The 18,061-nt window shown below is 30.0% G+C and overlaps 2 protein-coding genes and 1 long non-coding RNA gene across 3 annotated transcripts; all 3 read left to right on the top strand.

The window, feature by feature from the left end:
* The first annotated feature begins 4,092 nt into the window (after positions 1-4,092).
* LOC147920475 (putative defensin-like protein 186) lies at positions 4,093-4,631 on the top strand. The gene is made up of 2 exons (XM_087503314.1): positions 4,093-4,227; positions 4,437-4,631. Exons 1-2 carry the CDS (start codon positions 4,170-4,172, stop codon positions 4,568-4,570), a joined length of 192 nt encoding a protein of 63 aa, XP_087359440.1. The 5' UTR covers positions 4,093-4,169; the 3' UTR covers positions 4,571-4,631.
* A 3,155-nt stretch (positions 4,632-7,786) lies between these two features.
* On the top strand, positions 7,787-10,012 carry LOC104766221 (protein PSK SIMULATOR 1-like). Its single transcript, XM_010490058.3, has one exon. The coding sequence runs from the start codon at positions 8,293-8,295 to the stop codon at positions 9,892-9,894; it is 1,602 nt and encodes a 533-aa protein (XP_010488360.1). The 5' UTR covers positions 7,787-8,292; the 3' UTR covers positions 9,895-10,012.
* Positions 10,013-15,046: 5,034 nt separating this feature from the next.
* LOC104766220 (uncharacterized) lies at positions 15,047-17,186 on the top strand. The gene is made up of 4 exons (XR_763970.3): positions 15,047-15,380; positions 15,803-15,957; positions 16,540-16,621; positions 16,738-17,186. It is a non-coding gene; the product is annotated as an uncharacterized LOC104766220 (long non-coding RNA).
* Positions 17,187-18,061: the final 875 nt, after the last annotated feature.

The following is an 18,061-nucleotide window of genomic DNA, read 5'->3' as shown; positions in this document are numbered from 1 at the left end:
CTTTGGGTAATTGTTTTTTTACTTCAAATATTATTGTTTGGTATATTAATGCTAATAATTTTATATGTGAAAGTGGGATGACAATTGTATTGTGGTGCTCATGGTTGGAACTAAAAAGAAACTAAACTATAATATAGAAAAAAAGGAAAAAAGATAAAGTATGGAAATATTTTTTTTATATTTTGATTTTGATATATAGAGAATGGGAAAATGATAGGAGAAGCAAAACAGTGTGAAGTTTTGTTGGCTTGTGTAGATCAAGATAAATGCGTAAAACAGTGCATGGCTTTGTACAAAGGAGATGTAACCTGTCGTGATTTAGGTAAACCTCCGGAAGTTGGACCTGTTTTATGTATTTGCAAGTATAATTGCTAATCTCTCTATCCAAACTAATCGTATGATCCGTTATTTCTTATAATTAAATAATAAATTTGTTTTATAACCTCTCTATCACTCTTGGTCGCCAATTTCATTTATCCTTTGTTTCCTTTATATATTAAGACTATGTTTGATCTGTGGTGTACGAGGCAATTTAAAAAAAAAAACTTTTGAATATATTATAAATAGATCAAGTTTCTTTGAGTTTTAATATAAATGTTACATTGTTATATATGTGTGTTCTCACAGTAATTAACAAAAAAATTAAGATAGATATTCATTATATATTAAAATAACTCAAATGTGAAATAATCTATATCCGAATATACTTGTTTGGTTACAAAAATTCTAAAACAATTTTTAAAATATATATCCGTTTATAAAAATTCAAATCACATCATATGCCAAAAAAAAATCTAAAATTTTATTAACTTAATGTATAAAATAGTAATTTAAATAATTAATTATAAGATTAAATAAAAGTGAAAGGAGAATTATATTTTAATCTAACATTTGCTTTAAATTAGGTAGATAGATTTTAGGAAATTAATATTATCAAATAAGGAAATCATTCTGTTTGGTTGTAAGGATTGTAGAGAATTTAGTTGGAAATTGTTTGGATACAAACATAAGAAAAGATGACCCAAAAATGTACTCCAAAAATGTTAAAATAGATTGTATAGATATAAACATTAAAACATCGAGATTGATCTATCAAAGAGTCACTTGTCTATTCTTCTATTCTATCTGACGAACGGTCATTATTTGCAAAAAATTATTGACGATTGTATATGACTGGAAATTTCCGTTGGCCACATTTTACATCCGAGGAAGAAGCATTAGACTTTATTAGAGATGCATGTTTGCCATGCCATCCATAGTGATATTCCATCTACTTTTGATTAGATTTATTAGTTCTTTCTAAGACTATGGATGATAGATAGAGAAGTTATAGTCATTGGATTATTTAACCATTAATGAGTCAATTCGAAGTACAAATACCACGTATCATTTAGTACTTGAAGAGCCATATCGTTTATCGAATTAGTGAAAACCATGAAAAACAAAAAAAAATCTATACTTTAAAAGTTGTATCATTTAGTACTTGAAGAGCCATATCGTTTATCGAATTAGTGAAAACCATGAAAAATAAAAAAAATCTATACATACTTTAAAAGTTGGCTAACTGTCTTGACACGTCAGCATGTAAGAGTGTGCCACATGTACTCTGATACAAATAACGCAACTTATTTAAAAAATAAACTAAAACAAACATTGGGCCTCATGTTAGGTTGTTTTATTCGTTTAATCAATCATACTCGATTTATTCTTCTTCGATCCACCATAATCCATATGTCTCTGCTTCAAATCTTCTTAGTCGAGCCTAGAATCTGTTCATCGACGACTCAACCGTCATTCATAAATAAATTTAAAAGTTGAAGGGAAAAGAAGAAGAGGTCAGATGATAATGATTCAAGAAAAGAGGCTGCTTCATAATGGCATTTCAGATAATCTTAGTAAACAAATGAAACTAACGGATGAGGATTTGAACGAGCTAAAGGGATCGATTGAGAGAAGCAGGACAAAAGCTATGCAATACAATACCAGCTCTTGATCTTTACTTTGCAGTGAATCGATTTCAAACGTAACTCATTAAGGCCACATGGATGTCAAAAGTCACTCATCATAACTACCATCACTAACAACTCCTACACATAAATTGGGTAATAAATCCTCCTACATAGCATCTAAGTTTTAAATTATAACAGTGGAGTAATAGAAAACCAAACAACACAAAGACAATCAAAGATTCACATAATTTTTTAAAATAATTGGACATTAAATATCATATGCTACGCACTATAAATTATTGTATTTATAGATGTATACTCCGTTGAGTGCTCTTTCTAAAAAACGATTAAAAGAAAATTCCCCCAGAGATCACACCCCATATAACACAGGAAAAACTCAGGCACTATTTTTAAAAATGGCCGACTTTGACACTGTCGCAATACAGACAGAAGCAACCTATGTGTCGTTTGAGGAGAAGGTATTAACAATTACACACATATATGGATTATATTATAATGACAAACATCTATAAAAACAACTCAATGCCTACCATTTACAGCATTCAGTGATACATGGATTCATACCAGCTAATCTTGTGACTATGTATGCGGATGCTTTGCAGGAAATTACTATCTTCGAACTTACTCGGTTCGAAGTGCAAAGATGCACGAATCATTACAAGGTTACGGGAAAACCAATTGCTATCTGTTTTCACTGAGGCGCACAAAAGAACATCATACCTGATGAAGGCTTAACAGTTAAAAAGGAAAATTCAATCTGCACAATTTCGACCACCTACAAGCTCTAGCAAACACCAATCTAGCACTACCTGGTAAATACTCATAAACTAAGTAAATAATTATAGTATGAAAATATATAATCAAACTAATATGAAATAGTCCCATTTATTTCACAGATGTTTTGGGACAAATCATCTTTGTACAAGGTCCTAACCTTAAAGATCAAACTTCAAAGGACTGTTTGATAGTCTGACTGAAACTCAATACGTAAGTGTGGTTTTCTAAAAGATAAATATAAAGAAAATGATTCTAAATCAATTAACAACATAGTTATACACCCACTTACAGGTCGATCATTGCCTACTTGAATATTTGGGATGAGGCTGCATTAAATTTCCGCTCATACATGAGCTCAACAAGTGACAATATGAATGTCATGCTCGTAACAACATTAAACCCAACACTATTTCAAGGTTGGACACTTTTTGTGTATATTTATAATAACATTACATTTATACAGAACTAAATTTTAAATAAGTAGAATAAATTAAAATTGTAGGGCTTTTAACAGATAACCTATGAAAGACTTATAGTTATAATATGATTTTTAAAAATTTACACTTAGGTTAAATCTATTTCGTAAGTGTTTTTTAGAAATAACCCGTGAAATAATTATATCCATAAAATTCGTAAGATGGTATACCGCGGATTAAATTTGTCAATAAATATAATTCAATGTTTATAACACAAAATATACTTAAAAAATATTAATATTTTTGGATATAATTATTTCACGATGGACGTCAATATACAAAATAGAAAACCAGAAAATAAATTACAAAAATCGAAAACAAACATCCCGCGCATAGCGCGGACACCCACTTAGTAAATGATAAAAGATTGAGTTTCTATTTAAATTTAATAAGCTAAATTAAAGTAAGGTATAAATAGAAGAGTTGTATGAAATTTTGGATTTTATTTTAAATGTCTAGAAACCAAAAAGTCATAAAGTAAATTTAAAATTTTCATTTAATATACAAATGTAAGCTAAATTACAAACTTATGAAAGTGATAAAGTATTACGACAAAGTCAATATTACTTTTTTTCCTATATTTTATATATTTTTTGGCAATTGCAAACAATGTATAATTAACATATTAGAAGAAAAGCTATTTGATATATAGACACATATGTTAAAACAGCCAAAAATAAATCAATGAAGAGATCTTCTATATTATTCGTACTAAACTACTAATTGTCATGTTCATCATTTTTCTTTAGGTGATTTAATTCTTTTATTTTAAAGTGATAAAGTGATATATAGTTTAAAAATTACAAATTAAACATTACGTCTTAATATTTGTCCAAAAAATATTACAAAAAAGAAGAAAATGAAAAGAAAACAACAAAGAAGAAGGAAAAAAAATAGATACGTAAAGCCTACTTTCAATCTTCATAAACCAGGAAAACAAAAAAACATGAAGAACTCTTCTATAATATTCGTAGTAATTGTGGTTTTCTTCATTTCCTCTTCAGGTAACTATTCTTTTCATTTGTTATTATTGTTTGTTACATTAATTTCATAATTTGACTTAATATCGGGTTGCGAAATATATATTGTTGTGTTCTTCATTGGAACTTAGAAAAAAAGACTAAACTTAAATATAAAAGTAAGGAAAAGATTCATTCTGTAAAATAGTTAATATATTTTGGTTTTGATAGATAGAGAATGGGAAAATATGTAGGAGACGCAAAAAAATGCTATGGTCGATGGACTTGTTCTCGTGAAGACAAATGCAAAGAACAGTGCATGGCTACATACAAAGGAGATGGAACCTGTCATGTTTATTATATGTGCGATTGCAAGTTTTATTGCTAATCAGACCATTCTTATTTAATCCGTTAAATCTTATGATAAAGCAATACATTAATTCTCTCCTTTTTTTTTTTTTGAGATTTTATAATCATTTTTGTATTGTTTATTATTCACAGATTACCATTTCATTTTATAAACTTTGATGTTTTCGATAAGTAAGAATTTGACATGAGTTAAAATTATACTTGACGAATACATGATTTACTTGAGTTGCATCATCCTTGATCGAGCACTTGACCTCCTGCATGCATGCTAATGGTCTTTAAACTTCAAACAAAAATTTCCAAAAATATCACAAAGAAAATTAAAAGATTTAAGACACAATTTGCGAGTATTTGCCTAAAATTCCAGATGTGCATGGTCATTTATAGTTGATTATTTCACTTCACATATGTAATAGATCACATATGTAGACGATTAAAGAAAGACGATCAATCCTTCTCTTAAGATTGCTACATCTCCATCAAAAATTAACAACGGTTGGTTAGAACCACCAAGAATAAGTTATAATCAGAGCATTTCTTGAACTTGAAAAGTAGTGATACATTAACTTTTTTGAGAAAGTAAACTTCTCAAATGGATACATAGGAGATATCCAAAGCCTCTTTCCCTCATCTTACATTATTTCCATTTCGATGTGTGAACTAATTTGGGCCTTAATAAAGAAATGGACCTTATTTTGGAAAAAAAAAATCTTTGGCCAGCAAATCTCTCAATAAAGTATGTCTGTGTATCTTGATTTGGTTAAATGGTTATGGTGCGACCACTGGATTATATCCATTATTATCGTATAATCGTATCCAATTCACTCGACTTATCAAAGATTAGTACGCGAATAATAATTTAAGTATCAGTCGTGATGCATGTGCCAAGGGTCCAAATAGAAATTAACCACCAAAATCTTAATCTGAAATTGACAAATAATAATAAAAATAATAATGGGACTAAAGTTGTTGGCTCACCACGCTCTAGTTGTATTTTTATAGAATAGTACTAACTAGGTTTTATCCCATGGTACACATGGATCTATTATTTTATTGATATATATACTATTAACGGTTGTAAGTAGAGTTTTGTAGAAATTCTTGATTCGTAAGTTGAGAATATACATTTTACAATTTGATAGTTATGATTTAGGAATGAATGATCTGGCATATTCTTATTATGATTCTCAATTGATATTATTGGATTAATAGTGTATATTTAAAGCTAATAAGATCTTACCAAATATGTAATCGTTTATTAAACACAAATTAGATATTTCCTAAAATGTATTCATCTTGAATTAGTTGATATATTATAGGGTTATCAATTCTTTTTGTCAAACTCGGTTCTAAAAATTCGGTATCCAAATTAGATATTTCCTAAGATACAATGGGCATTAATTGACATTAATTGGATGTAAATAAGTATGCTATGAATTAAAAACCGGCCCAAAATATTCGGCAATCTTAAGGAGGATCCGGATAATTGAATCGGTTATAATTTTAGTTAAAAACCCGACCCGAAGTTGGCAAAAAGTGATGGCACCCTATTGTACTCAAAAAATGTATTCCGAGCTATATATGTGGATATACTTGTTTGGTTATAAATATCCTAAGATAATTTTTAATATATATCCGTTTATAAAAATTCAAATCACATTATATGCTGAAAAAAATCTAAAAATTTATTAACTTTATGTATTGAATAGTAATTAAAATAATTAAATATAAGATTAAATAAAAATGAAAAGAGAATTATATTTTAATCTAACATATTTATTTAAATTAGATAGATATATTTTAGGAAATTAATATTATCAAATAAAGAAATGATTGTGTTTGATTGTAAGAATTGTAGAAAATTTAGTTGAGACTTGTTTGGATACAAAAATAAGAGAGAATGACATAAAAATATACTTAAACAAATGTTAAGATAGATGTATGTGCTTGTGAATCGTAGTCGTCTAAGACATTTGCAATATCACACCAATTATATTTTACAACGACAACAATATAATAAACTTGTATGTTTATTCATTATTTTTTATGTTTATTTTAGTGGATATGTCTGAGGTTATTTGTTTGTAGTGTTAAAATATAGATTAAAGAGAAACTTGTGAATTTTACTGTGAAATAATAATAAAATATTTGATGATTAGGAAATCCCACTGAGATGAGAATCATCAACATGTAGTATTCTTATATGTTGTCTCTATATGCTTTGTCTCGTCTTCACATGAAGAATTTTTTTTAAGTCACCAACAACTCCTCACCTCAACTAATTTATCCTATAGAATAGAATTTTATATAATATTTCTTCTCTAATCAAAAACATTTCAAACACGACACAACGAATTTGAATATATAACAATTATAATTACGTGTTGAAATAATATGGCACTTTACTTTTAATCTTTAGATTTTTCTTTCAAATTAGGTCAACGAAACAAAATTGGTTTTGAAAAGATGGAGAAAAGTTGAGATTTTCTTATGTTTTTGTGAGTGTAAATTAGGTAATCTTTACCCGACAAAAAATCCAAAGAGAATGGAGACAACAAGAAGAACATCAATCGGTCAAACAAATTATTTTTTTTAAAGTGCTTATTGTTTTCCTATGTATTGGTCTCAAGTTATGATGATGTCAATACACACACAAAATAGTTTATTAATTATTTTACTGTTTGTATTTCTATACATTTTCTAAAGTTTCATCTAATTGGAAAAAATGATGTAAACGAGAAGCTACACCTTTTTTTTTTTTGTTGAAAATTTACAACACTGATAAAATTTTTTAACGAAATACAGAAGTACTTTATATTATTATACGTTTGAACCTTTTAAAACATATAATTTTTAAATTAAAAAATACAATTTATTCGTATTAACATTAATCACAATTTTTTCGGATCATCTTCTAATATAACCATAAATTTACGAAATAAAACAAATATTTCAAAGTCAGTAAACAATTAACCAATATTTAAAAATAAATTAATAAACCAAATTGAAATTATTCTAGTTAAAGAAATGGTTATTACTTTTATATATATATAGGATCTCACAAGAGACTTTTTTTAACAAAAATGTGGATAAAGAAAAACATTAACAAGAGATATATAAAAATGAATGATTTGATATTGAAATAGGTTGGAATTCCCAAGATAATAAAAATGAATAGGTTGAAATTTTAAGTAAAATATATAAAATGCTAAAAAAAAAAATGAAGAACGCAAGTACGAGCTCGAGCTGCACATCACTCCCTTTCAAAAAAATTTAATAACAACAACTCTCTCTTCTCTCTCTACTCCACTTTTCTCAAAATCAAACCCAAATTTCACAACTTTCAAAATCCTCTCTCTTTCTACATCTCTCTGTCTCTCTTACAAGAAGTTTTCGAGTTGGGTCCAAAGTTGAAACTTTCTCTCTATCAAACCCTTCTCCTTCTTCCTCTTCACCACTTTTACTTTGTCACAATTCCTCAAAAGCTCACGCCAATTCCAACATCATATCACATGAGTACCGCCCATGATACCCAATGATTAATCCCTTTTCATGCGCGAATCCCACTTCATTCCTTCGTTTCTCGATAAAGCTATATATATATGTCTTAGTCCAAACACTCTTTTCTTTTGCCCCCCTGGATCTGTTCTTAATCTTCAATAAAGATTCAAACTTTATTTGAAAATTGTACTATTTACTCTGTCAAAGTTTCGATTTTTATCTGTGGGATTTTTGAACACCATGGTTGCAGAAGCTTGGATTGTGAAAATGAGAAACCAAGTAAGTGCTAATCTCAAACACGCTCTTCTCCTTGAATCTTCAACAACTAAGAAAACCCCTAAAAGCTCTTCTCTTCCTAAACAAACCATTGGAATCTTATCTTTCGAAGTAGCTAACGTTATGTCCAAAACCATTCACCTTCACCGTTCTCTCTCCGATACAGAGATCTCTAAGCTCAAAGCCGAGGTCTTTCGTTCGGAAGGAGTTAGGAATCTTGTGTCTTCCGATGAGAATCACCTTCTTGACCTCGCTGTCTCTGAGAAGCTTGATGATTTGAGCCGTGTAGCTAGCGTTGTGTCTAGGTTAGGTAAGAAATGTAACGAACCGGCTTTACAAGGATTTGAGCATGTTTATGAAGATATAGTGAATGGGGTGATTGATTTTAGGAAGTTAGGGTTCTTGGTTAAGGATATGGAGAGTATGGTTAAGAAGATGGAGAGATTTGTGAATGCTACTTGTAGTTTGTATTGTGAGATGGAAGTGGTGAATGAGCTTGAACAAGCTGTAGTGAAGCTTCAACGAAGTCAGCAGCATCAAGAGAGTGTTAAAGCTTTTGAACAGAAGCTTATGTGGCAGAGACAGGATGTGAGGAGTCTTAGAGATGCTTCTTTGTGGAACCAAACTTATGATAAGGTTGTTGAGATGTTGGCTAGAACGGTTTGTACTATCTATGGTAGGATTGAAACTGTTTTTGGGGGTTTGGGTTTGGGTTTGAGAGTGAAAAAGGATGTGACTTTGAAGAGAGATCGTAGCAAGAATGAAGCTAGTAGTAAGGTTACTAACTCAAGATCTGTTGCGGGTTTTAAGGATTCGAGGAGAAGTGAAGCAGAGGAGTTTACACGTGCAGGGGATTTCAATTTCCCTTGTGGGACTAATCCTGGGAGGATGTTCATGGAATGTCTTGCTATGAATAGCTCCACTATTGGTGATGATGATGATGATGAAGATGATGCTCGTATCAGGATTCCTCTGAACACAGCTCAGGTGATTCGGACTAGTAAGTTTGGTTTCAAAAGCAGGTTAACTCAACATGCTTCAGCTTCAACGATTGGAGGTTCTGCTTTATCTTTGCACTATGCGAACGTTGTGATTGTGGTAGAGAAGCTTCTCAAGTATCCTCATCTAATAGGCGAAGAAGCAAGAGATGATCTTTACCAAATGTTACCAACGAGTTTGAAAACAACGCTCAAGGCTAATCTCAGATCATACTTGAAGAACATTTCCATCTACGATGCTCCACTTGCTCATGATTGGAAAGAAACTATAGACGGTATACTTTCTTGGCTTGCACCTTTAGCTCACAACATGATCCGGTGGCAGAGTGAACGCAACTTCGAGCAGCATAATCAGATTGTGAAGCGAACGAACGTTCTTCTACTTCAGACACTTTACTTTGCTGATAGAGAGAAGACTGAAGCTGCGATTTGTAAGCTTCTTGTAGGGTTAAACTACATTTGCCATTACGAACAGCAGCAAAACGCATTGCTGGATTGCGCGAGTAGCTTTGATTATGAAGATTGTTTCGAGTGGCAGAGCCAGTGCCGTGCAGCTTACTTGGACTAACAGTTTGGGAGTTTTTAGTGTTGTTTTATAGATACATTTGTTTATGATTCAACACAATGTGAATATCTAAATCTCTAAGTTTCGTTTGCATACATAAAAAATGATTGTGGAATTGAAATTAAGTTGTTGGTTACTTTAATCTTTGAGATCGTTTAAAACTTTGTCATATAATTAGATGTGTGTTGAAGAATCTGAGGTTTTATGAAGACATGTAATTAAAGCCAACCCAACAAGAGAGAGATATGTTAGGTGATGAAGGCATTTAATCAAGAGGGAGATTTGGTGGAGAAAAGGGCTGTGCATTGATGTTTATTGAACCAAACCAAAGCTTCACATTTTTGTGGTTGAGATTTTTATTTTGTCAATGCTGAGCATTTCCTCCTTTCATTTATTATTTATTCCCAAAGCCATTGTTATCAGTAGTAAGCTCTACATAAGTCATAACCCATAACCCATAACCCAAATACAGAAATCTAGAGAAAAAAAATACGGTTAGCTAAAGCAAGGGATGTCAAATGACAAAGTGGTGTTCCAAGGATCGAACACGGGACCTCTCGCACCCGCACCCGCACCCACTTTGATACAATGCTCGTTAGTTTTCATACATTTTGTATCAAATAATTTAGTTTTGTCTTCCAAAGTGATGGAAAAAAGACAATATTTTCCATCCAATGTTAGCAAAGTTAAGTTAATGTTACAAATCGTCAGACTTTATCTTATAACATAAACTAGAATAGGACTGTGCTATAACATAGGTTGTTATTTTTATTGTATTTTTTTTTATATTAGCATATATTGTTATAAGTTTTATACTGTTATTTTTATTTTATGTCATAAAAATATGTTTATGTATGTCTATTTGGTATAATTGATTATTTACCTTGTTAATTCAATGGATATATCCAGATTTTTTCTCTTACTCTGTATATTTTTTACTTTGTAAAATTTGTTAATATTGTGGAAAGTGTAAAAGATTTGTTTAGATGATTAGGTATAAGAAAATGATTTGTTATAGAGATTTGTTAAAATGTGCACCTGTTTGTAAAGAAATGATGTATATATATTTATAATATTACAAATAATAACTTTAAGTTGTGATATTTATTAAAATGGTAAGAGTTTATTATATAAATCTTACAAATAGAATGTTATATTAGCAAATAAACATCCACTCCTCCGCATATGAAGAAGAATATTCTCATTTTCTCTGTATATCACAAATTGTACTTAGTCAGATCTTTGTTCGATTTTAGTTCATACGATTTCATGATAACATTTTCTCTTCATTTTCTCATCAAATATTTATTTCTCTCTCTAAAATTGTAGTTTTAATTGTGAATTTAATGTATATTATGTTTGATTAGTATTTTTTTTTTGTAAAGAAGATATGACTTCGGATCATGACAATAAATGCATTTTTTACTCGGATCTCAATACTATTCCTATACCTAATAAATATCAACATCTTTGCATGCTTATGACGATCATGAATTTAATTTGTAGTACGACTCGTCACATATGGTGATTTAAAATAGTCAATTGTTCATAAATGGTAAAGAATTCATGGATGTGTGTCCAAGAGATATTAACTGTGCATTTTAGTCCTAGGCAATCCGTGGAAAACGTTTAAACCAAATTGAATAAACCGACGATTTCGGTTTTCGGTTGTAATCCGATTCACTGTTCTAAACCCTAAAAGGCTCAACGACATCTTTGTCCATGTCCGATTTTTTCTTTCAGTCCCTTATGAACGTAAGACTGATGTTGCGGATAATATATTGAAAAACGATTAATAATTTTTTTGGATTAATTAGATTAGATTTTAATTATTTACTGATTTGATTTTTTATATTAATCATTTTTTCTTTTAAGATTAGTAATTATAAATGATTAATAATTAAAAATCATTTTATTTTTTAAAATCGGATTAAGAAATTGTTTTTCTTTTAGGATTAATAATTGAAGGTATAATTTATTTAATTATGATATTATAGTAATTAATTGTATATTTTTTTATTTTTTTTTTCTGATAGAATTAGTAATTCAAAATTAGAATTAATATTATCTTATTATATACATATATGAACTATCTTTTTATATTTATTAAATTGTTTAAATTTTTAATTTCTTATAATTTTATAAATTGTTTAAACAAAGTTTTTGTATAACATATGACAAAATCTCTAATTGTTAAAATTGACACTTGTCGCGATAACATTACTTACTAACTTTGAAAACTAAGATTTATATAATAAGATAATATTGAATACGCTATCAAATCATTCACCGATGGAAAAACTTAAGAAAATTATATTAATTTCTTATTTTGATTATCTTAATTTTCTTATAATTTATGTTAATCACTAATTTTAACACATTAAACTTTGTATACTTTAATCACTTTTCTGTATAAATTTCCTTTTACTATATGATTATAATAAATAATAATTCTAATTAAACTGCATATATTTTCCTTATTGATTGCACATATTTTTTTTATAATTTTTAAATAATTTTTATTTCACACATGTCAAAGTGTTATCGATATACTTGACACATATCTTATTTATATGAATTACTACTTTTGAAAACTAAGTTTTATATAATAAGATATTGTAATTAAGTTTTTCAAAAATTTAGCCAGATTCAACAGTTACCATTTAAATTTAAATTTATTCAGCCAAATTTCGTAAAAAATCACAAATAAATTTAGCTAGATTCAGCTTAGTTTAGCGGTTACCCATTTAGACTCAGATTATCTGAGAACAGAGAAAAAAACATGATCCTCATGTTTAGTACAATTTTATAACTATAAAACAGTAGTATACATGACGAAAAGAAAAAGAAAAAACAGTAGTATATATATATATATATATATATATATATATATATATATATAATCGTGTTGGGTCTTGCTTGGCTTATTGGTTTTCGGCTTCAATATATCGGACTAAGAAGAGCTAGATCAACCTCAGATAACTGAACTATATTATTTAAACTCACATGCATTTATTTTTGTCTTTAGCCACACAATGATGAGAGTATGAGACCGTGAATTATTTTTTCCACAAAATTCTGTGTGATGTGTTCACATATATATATACTTTTTTTTTGGGTTTAATCACATTATACCAAAAATAGACATGATTAACACATGTCTTGGTCCCTTTTGGTATTTTGTTCAACTTCGAATGGAATGAATTATTAGACACCGAACATGTATCTATTTGTGAGTATATAGATTACTTGATGGTGAGATGATATCTTGAGAGAAAATTCTACAATTCTACTCCTAGCAAATCATTTGAATCACTTGGTCAGCTATTTTGACTAGGTACGACCACATTAGTCTTCATCTTGTAGCTCAAGCGATTATAGTTTCTTCTTCATGATAGAATTTTTTTGTCAACTAATACTAACCTAATAGATATTATAATCATCAAAAAAATTAGTCACTTATGAAAAAATAACCAAAATAGTTATTTTAGTTGACACATCAGTTAAAATAGTTAGCCAATGATTAATACAGCTCGATATTTTTGTCCAATAATTATCTTTCTCCATTCCATATCATTCTTTATGATTTCTATTATGGGCTCAACCCAATTATAATAGTATCCAAGAAAAACAGTAAAAGAACCAATTAATGTTTGTATAGCAACTGAAGAAGGTTCTTTAAACATCTTAATTACATATTTTTGTAATCTAACATCATTTTGGCAGTTTATTTTATTCTAAATAACAATCTGCACTATGTGCATAATAAAATAGTTAATAAATAATTTTACTATATTAGGGTAAATTAGTTATGTATTATCAAACAAAAATTCTCATATGTCTATTTTATTGCTTATGCATTTACTATGTGATTCATTTTCACAGTAATGATTGCAGTGTTTGAATTTTGGCGTATGATAACAAAGGTTCTTTGCCTCTCAAGATTTACACATAAGAACACCAATGACAAATTAAACAATTTTTAAGATCAAAAACCAAATGTTTTAATTTAAGAAGCCTAAATCATCTATAACTTTTAAAATAACTTTGACAATTAACATAATCCTTATAAATGTTGTATACAGTTTAACATAAGTATAATATTTAAATATTAACACAAAACCAAACTAAAGTAAAAATATGTCTATTTACTTTGACATACGTGGACTTGTTATAAAAAAGAATAGATAATTTACAAAAAGAAACAAACAAATAATAACGTAACAACAACACAAACTATATAAACTTAGATAATTAAATTTGGAAACTACAAAAAAATACATCATAAAATAACACTACACTAATATATTTCCATAATAATAAGAGAAAAAAATAGCATATAGTAGTGTTAAGCCAATTATACGAGTAAATGATTGTAACAACAAATACTACAAAGTTACAAACCATTGCAGGTTTTTTCAGTTTACTTCTATAAATTAGCATTGTGTAAACCATAATTTTCATGATTAATATAATTTTCATGATTAATATAATTAATATAACTTAGTATGAGTATATTAATGTTACCACATAAGTTTAACACATAATATAATTAGATTAACACATTACTAGTAAAAAATCTTCTTCCCAAAATTGACCTAAAAAAGGGACGTTTTCCAAAAAAGAAATAACCGGTTTACCTATACCAATCACACAAGTTATATTGGATTGCGATATTTTAATAAATCTTGAGCCATAAATCTACAGCGGCCGCCTCATCGAGAGAGAAATTAAGATCACTCTAAGACCATTAATAGTAATGGGCACTCTCTAAGGCCATCATTAACGGGACATCTTTTATACCGATCTTGGATATAAAAAAATAGAAAAAACTTAAACAGTAAAAGAACAAGCATAAAAACGATCTTGAGCATTGATTTTGATATTTTTCTCTCTTACTTTCTCTTATCTTATTATAATATTATTATCTCATTATAATATTATTATAATTACTTTAAGATCAGTTGTCCCTATAAACATGCGGTAAGATATTCTTGGATTAGGGCCCCAAAAACTCAATAAAAAATCATTTATCCGTCTATTAACGAGAGAATCGATTCTCTCGGAAAGAATTGAGCAACCCATTAAGCAACGCTACGTGGCGTGTTTTGGTACGTTGATACATAAATATAAAAGATTTTTTTTTTTCTATTTTCTTCCTTCTTTCTTTCCCGATATTCTCTCTCTTTGCTCTCTCGATCTAAAAAGGCGAATCGATGGTCTAGAAAAATCAATCGATTCGACTGGAGGATTGATGGTCACCCGAGGATAAGATTCTCATCAAAACCGAACCAAAGCCCTCGTCTTCGTCTTCACCGCAGCAACCCACGACGGAGACGAAACAAGTCGACGGAGATGATTCCGACGGATTCGAGACTGCCAGCGAACGTGAAATCAGCTATGAAGAAGGAGATGAAGATGGTACTAAAAACGACGCCGTCACTAGTCAGGAGGAGAAACCACAGCACTAGGAGAAGAAGAAAGAACAGGTTGAATCGATTAATTTTTATATCTCTCTCTCTCTTTTATCTCTTCGCGACATCTCTCTCTTTTATCTCTTGACGGAAATCCATGGAAATCAATCGATCACCTTGATTGATTAATTTTTCCAGCTTAAGATTAGAAGGTTTGTTCCTACTTGTGAAATATTCTCTAGGATTTGTTGATCTCTTTCAATTGCATCTCTAGTTGTTGTAGTTCTCCCTCGATTATTCTTATTTTTAGTCTCTGATTATTGTAATTTGCTTTGTTCGTCGTGCTGGTTTTTTTTGAAGCGAATCCTATGATGCTACGATCGATCTATATATTTGCTGAATGCTGAGGCACTTCGTTCTTGCTTCTTAATTTTCAACTTTGGGTTTTCTAAATTTCATCAAATTAACTTGTCGTTTGTTTTGTTTTGTTGATTTAGATTTTGTGGAGGAGGATGCACTACGATTCATCTGTGATGGCTTTGATTGATCCTTGTCAAGCGAGTCTGATGATGCGTAATTGGTTGCATCTCCTGTTTTATGCTGATGGTTTTTATTCTGCCAGAGCTTCAACATTTGAGGAACATTCTACCAGGTTCCTTTTTTTCATGGTTCTTATTAATATGTTGGTGTGATACAGAACATACAACAAGCTATTTTGGATTCAGTGGAATCCCATGAAGAAAAAAAACATCAACGGTCTTGTATAAGAGTTGCAGATTCTGTGTTATGGCATGCGCTTCAAGTACTCTTTGTAAATTCAAAATTCAATGTTACAACAATGTTTAAGTGAATCATTGTTAATCTTTTCATATCCACAATTGTGAATCATTGAAACATTGTGAATCATTGAAACATTGTTTAAGGATGAGTGTGGACAACTTCTTGAAACATTGTTTAAGTGAGCTTTTGTTGTTCTGCAATATAGGTTCCTTGTAGATATTTCACCATTTTGAGTTTTCTTCTATATCAATTGAATTTTTATTGTAGATGTTACTTGTAAATGTTTTCTCATTTTAGATTAGAAAATTACACAAATTAAAAAATTATTATTTAAAAGATTGAGCAACCTTGTTTGAGTTCTCTAGTAAAAGAATGATTTTGCAAAACTACTCTTAAGATTGCTTTACTTAAATTAATATTAATTATATGATTAATTAATTTGTGAGTAATTTAGGAGAGGTACTCCACTAATGATGCTCTAATATTCTCCTTGTTCATCATCTCCGTCTGAACGATGATGGTTCAAGATTTTTCCGGTAAGAACTCTATTATCTTTTGCTCAAAAATTCTTTGTTTAATATCTGATCGATCTGTTATGCTAATCATTTACGTTTCTGGGGAATCTGTTGTTTTCTTGGTGAAACTCTGGCAGATGCAAACACAAGCGTGTTCTGGGACGTGGAGGATTACCCACTCCCTGCTGATCGAGATTTGCGTTGGTTTCGTCAGCTTCTCAAAGAACGTCTCACGAAAATGGGTATGCGTCGTGGTGATGTGTCGATTAGGGCTTACGGTGAGGAGGAGAAAACGGATGAAGTGGTGCGTCGCTATACGGATGCAGGGATCACCTACGTGCACAAAAGAGATAAGTATCAGAGACTTTCTCTAATGTTTGCCGACATGTAGAAATCGCGACGCCTCTTATTGTAATCCAATTGTTTTGATGGTAATCGCCAACGACAACGACATCCCCGATGAAGACAATCTGTATTATCATATTCTTGACAGCTTGTCTGGTTTTATGAAGTTCACTGTTTTCTTAGTATTGGCTCAAAAACATCGGCCACTTCCTATCGTACATGAAGCATGGTTTTGGGGATAGTTGAGTTTGCTTCAAACATGTCCAAGTATTTCTGCACATATACGCGATAAGATGTATTTCAAAATCTGACATAGACAACAAACTCAAGATAATAAAATAAGGACTGTTTCTACCACTCAGGACACGGAGGCGATGAGCAGGTTCATGATCTCCATAGAACCAGATTCTGGCATTGCTTAGGTGATGATACTGACGGTACGAACCTCCTAAGATATTCCCATAAATTTCTCGAATTTCAGCTTAGGGATATCTTTTGGATCACCTCCTCCACTGTCAACACCATATGTGTTTTCTCGGGATAAGGCCTAATAAAAGGGATATGACTTACACTGTCACAGTAGTAACTAGTTAATTCATTTCATCAAAACCACTATACCGAGAAAATTTGATATCAGATTATCTAACAATGGTTTTTGTGCTTAGTGTCCAAGCAGCATGTTCAAGAAAGATTGTTTTATAATTTAAATGGCTACACCTACATCACCATTTCGTTTATTAATAAGGTCAAAACCAACATTTTAGTAAACTTCAGCTTCAAAGTCTCTTGCAATTCAAATGTAATACAAATACAAAATAACAGTATGAGTATGTAATGTATATTTTTTATTTTATAAAGCACAAGTCACCTGTCCAATAATATAAAGCCACATCAGATTTTTTTTTCAATTAAATAAATCAAAAACAAATGTACACATGATCTTCTACAAATATAGGAATTAAAAAAAACCTTAACCAATTAAATGTGTTACAAAATTGTCAAAACCTTGGACTATTATTAACTAGATTAAAGACCCGCACATCGTGCGGGTTTGAAATTTTATAAATTAAATTAAATTTAATAAAAATATATTAAAATTTGTTGTACATTATTTAT

The sequence above is a fragment of the Camelina sativa genome, chromosome 19 (assembly GCF_030686135.1).
Source record: "Camelina sativa cultivar CO46 ecotype springtype chromosome 19, ASM3068613v1".
NCBI lineage: Eukaryota > Viridiplantae > Streptophyta > Magnoliopsida > Brassicales > Brassicaceae > Camelina > Camelina sativa.
The sequence above is the reverse complement of the archived record's forward strand: the minus strand, read 5'-3'. Positions and strand labels throughout refer to the sequence as shown.

What these genes read in the sequence shown, in the direction of transcription:
- LOC147920475 (XM_087503314.1), top strand. Translation starts at nt 4,170, where the DNA reads ATGAAGAACTCTTCTATAATATTCGTAGTAATTGTGGTTTTCTTCATT. An exon ending in TTTCTTCATTTCCTCTTCAG is followed by an intron (nt 4,228 to 4,436) that starts GTAACTATTCTT and finishes GAAAATATGTAG; the next exon opens with GAGACGCAAAAAAATGCTAT.
- LOC104766221 (XM_010490058.3), top strand. Translation starts at nt 8,293, where the DNA reads ATGGTTGCAGAAGCTTGGATTGTGAAAATGAGAAACCAAGTAAGTGCT.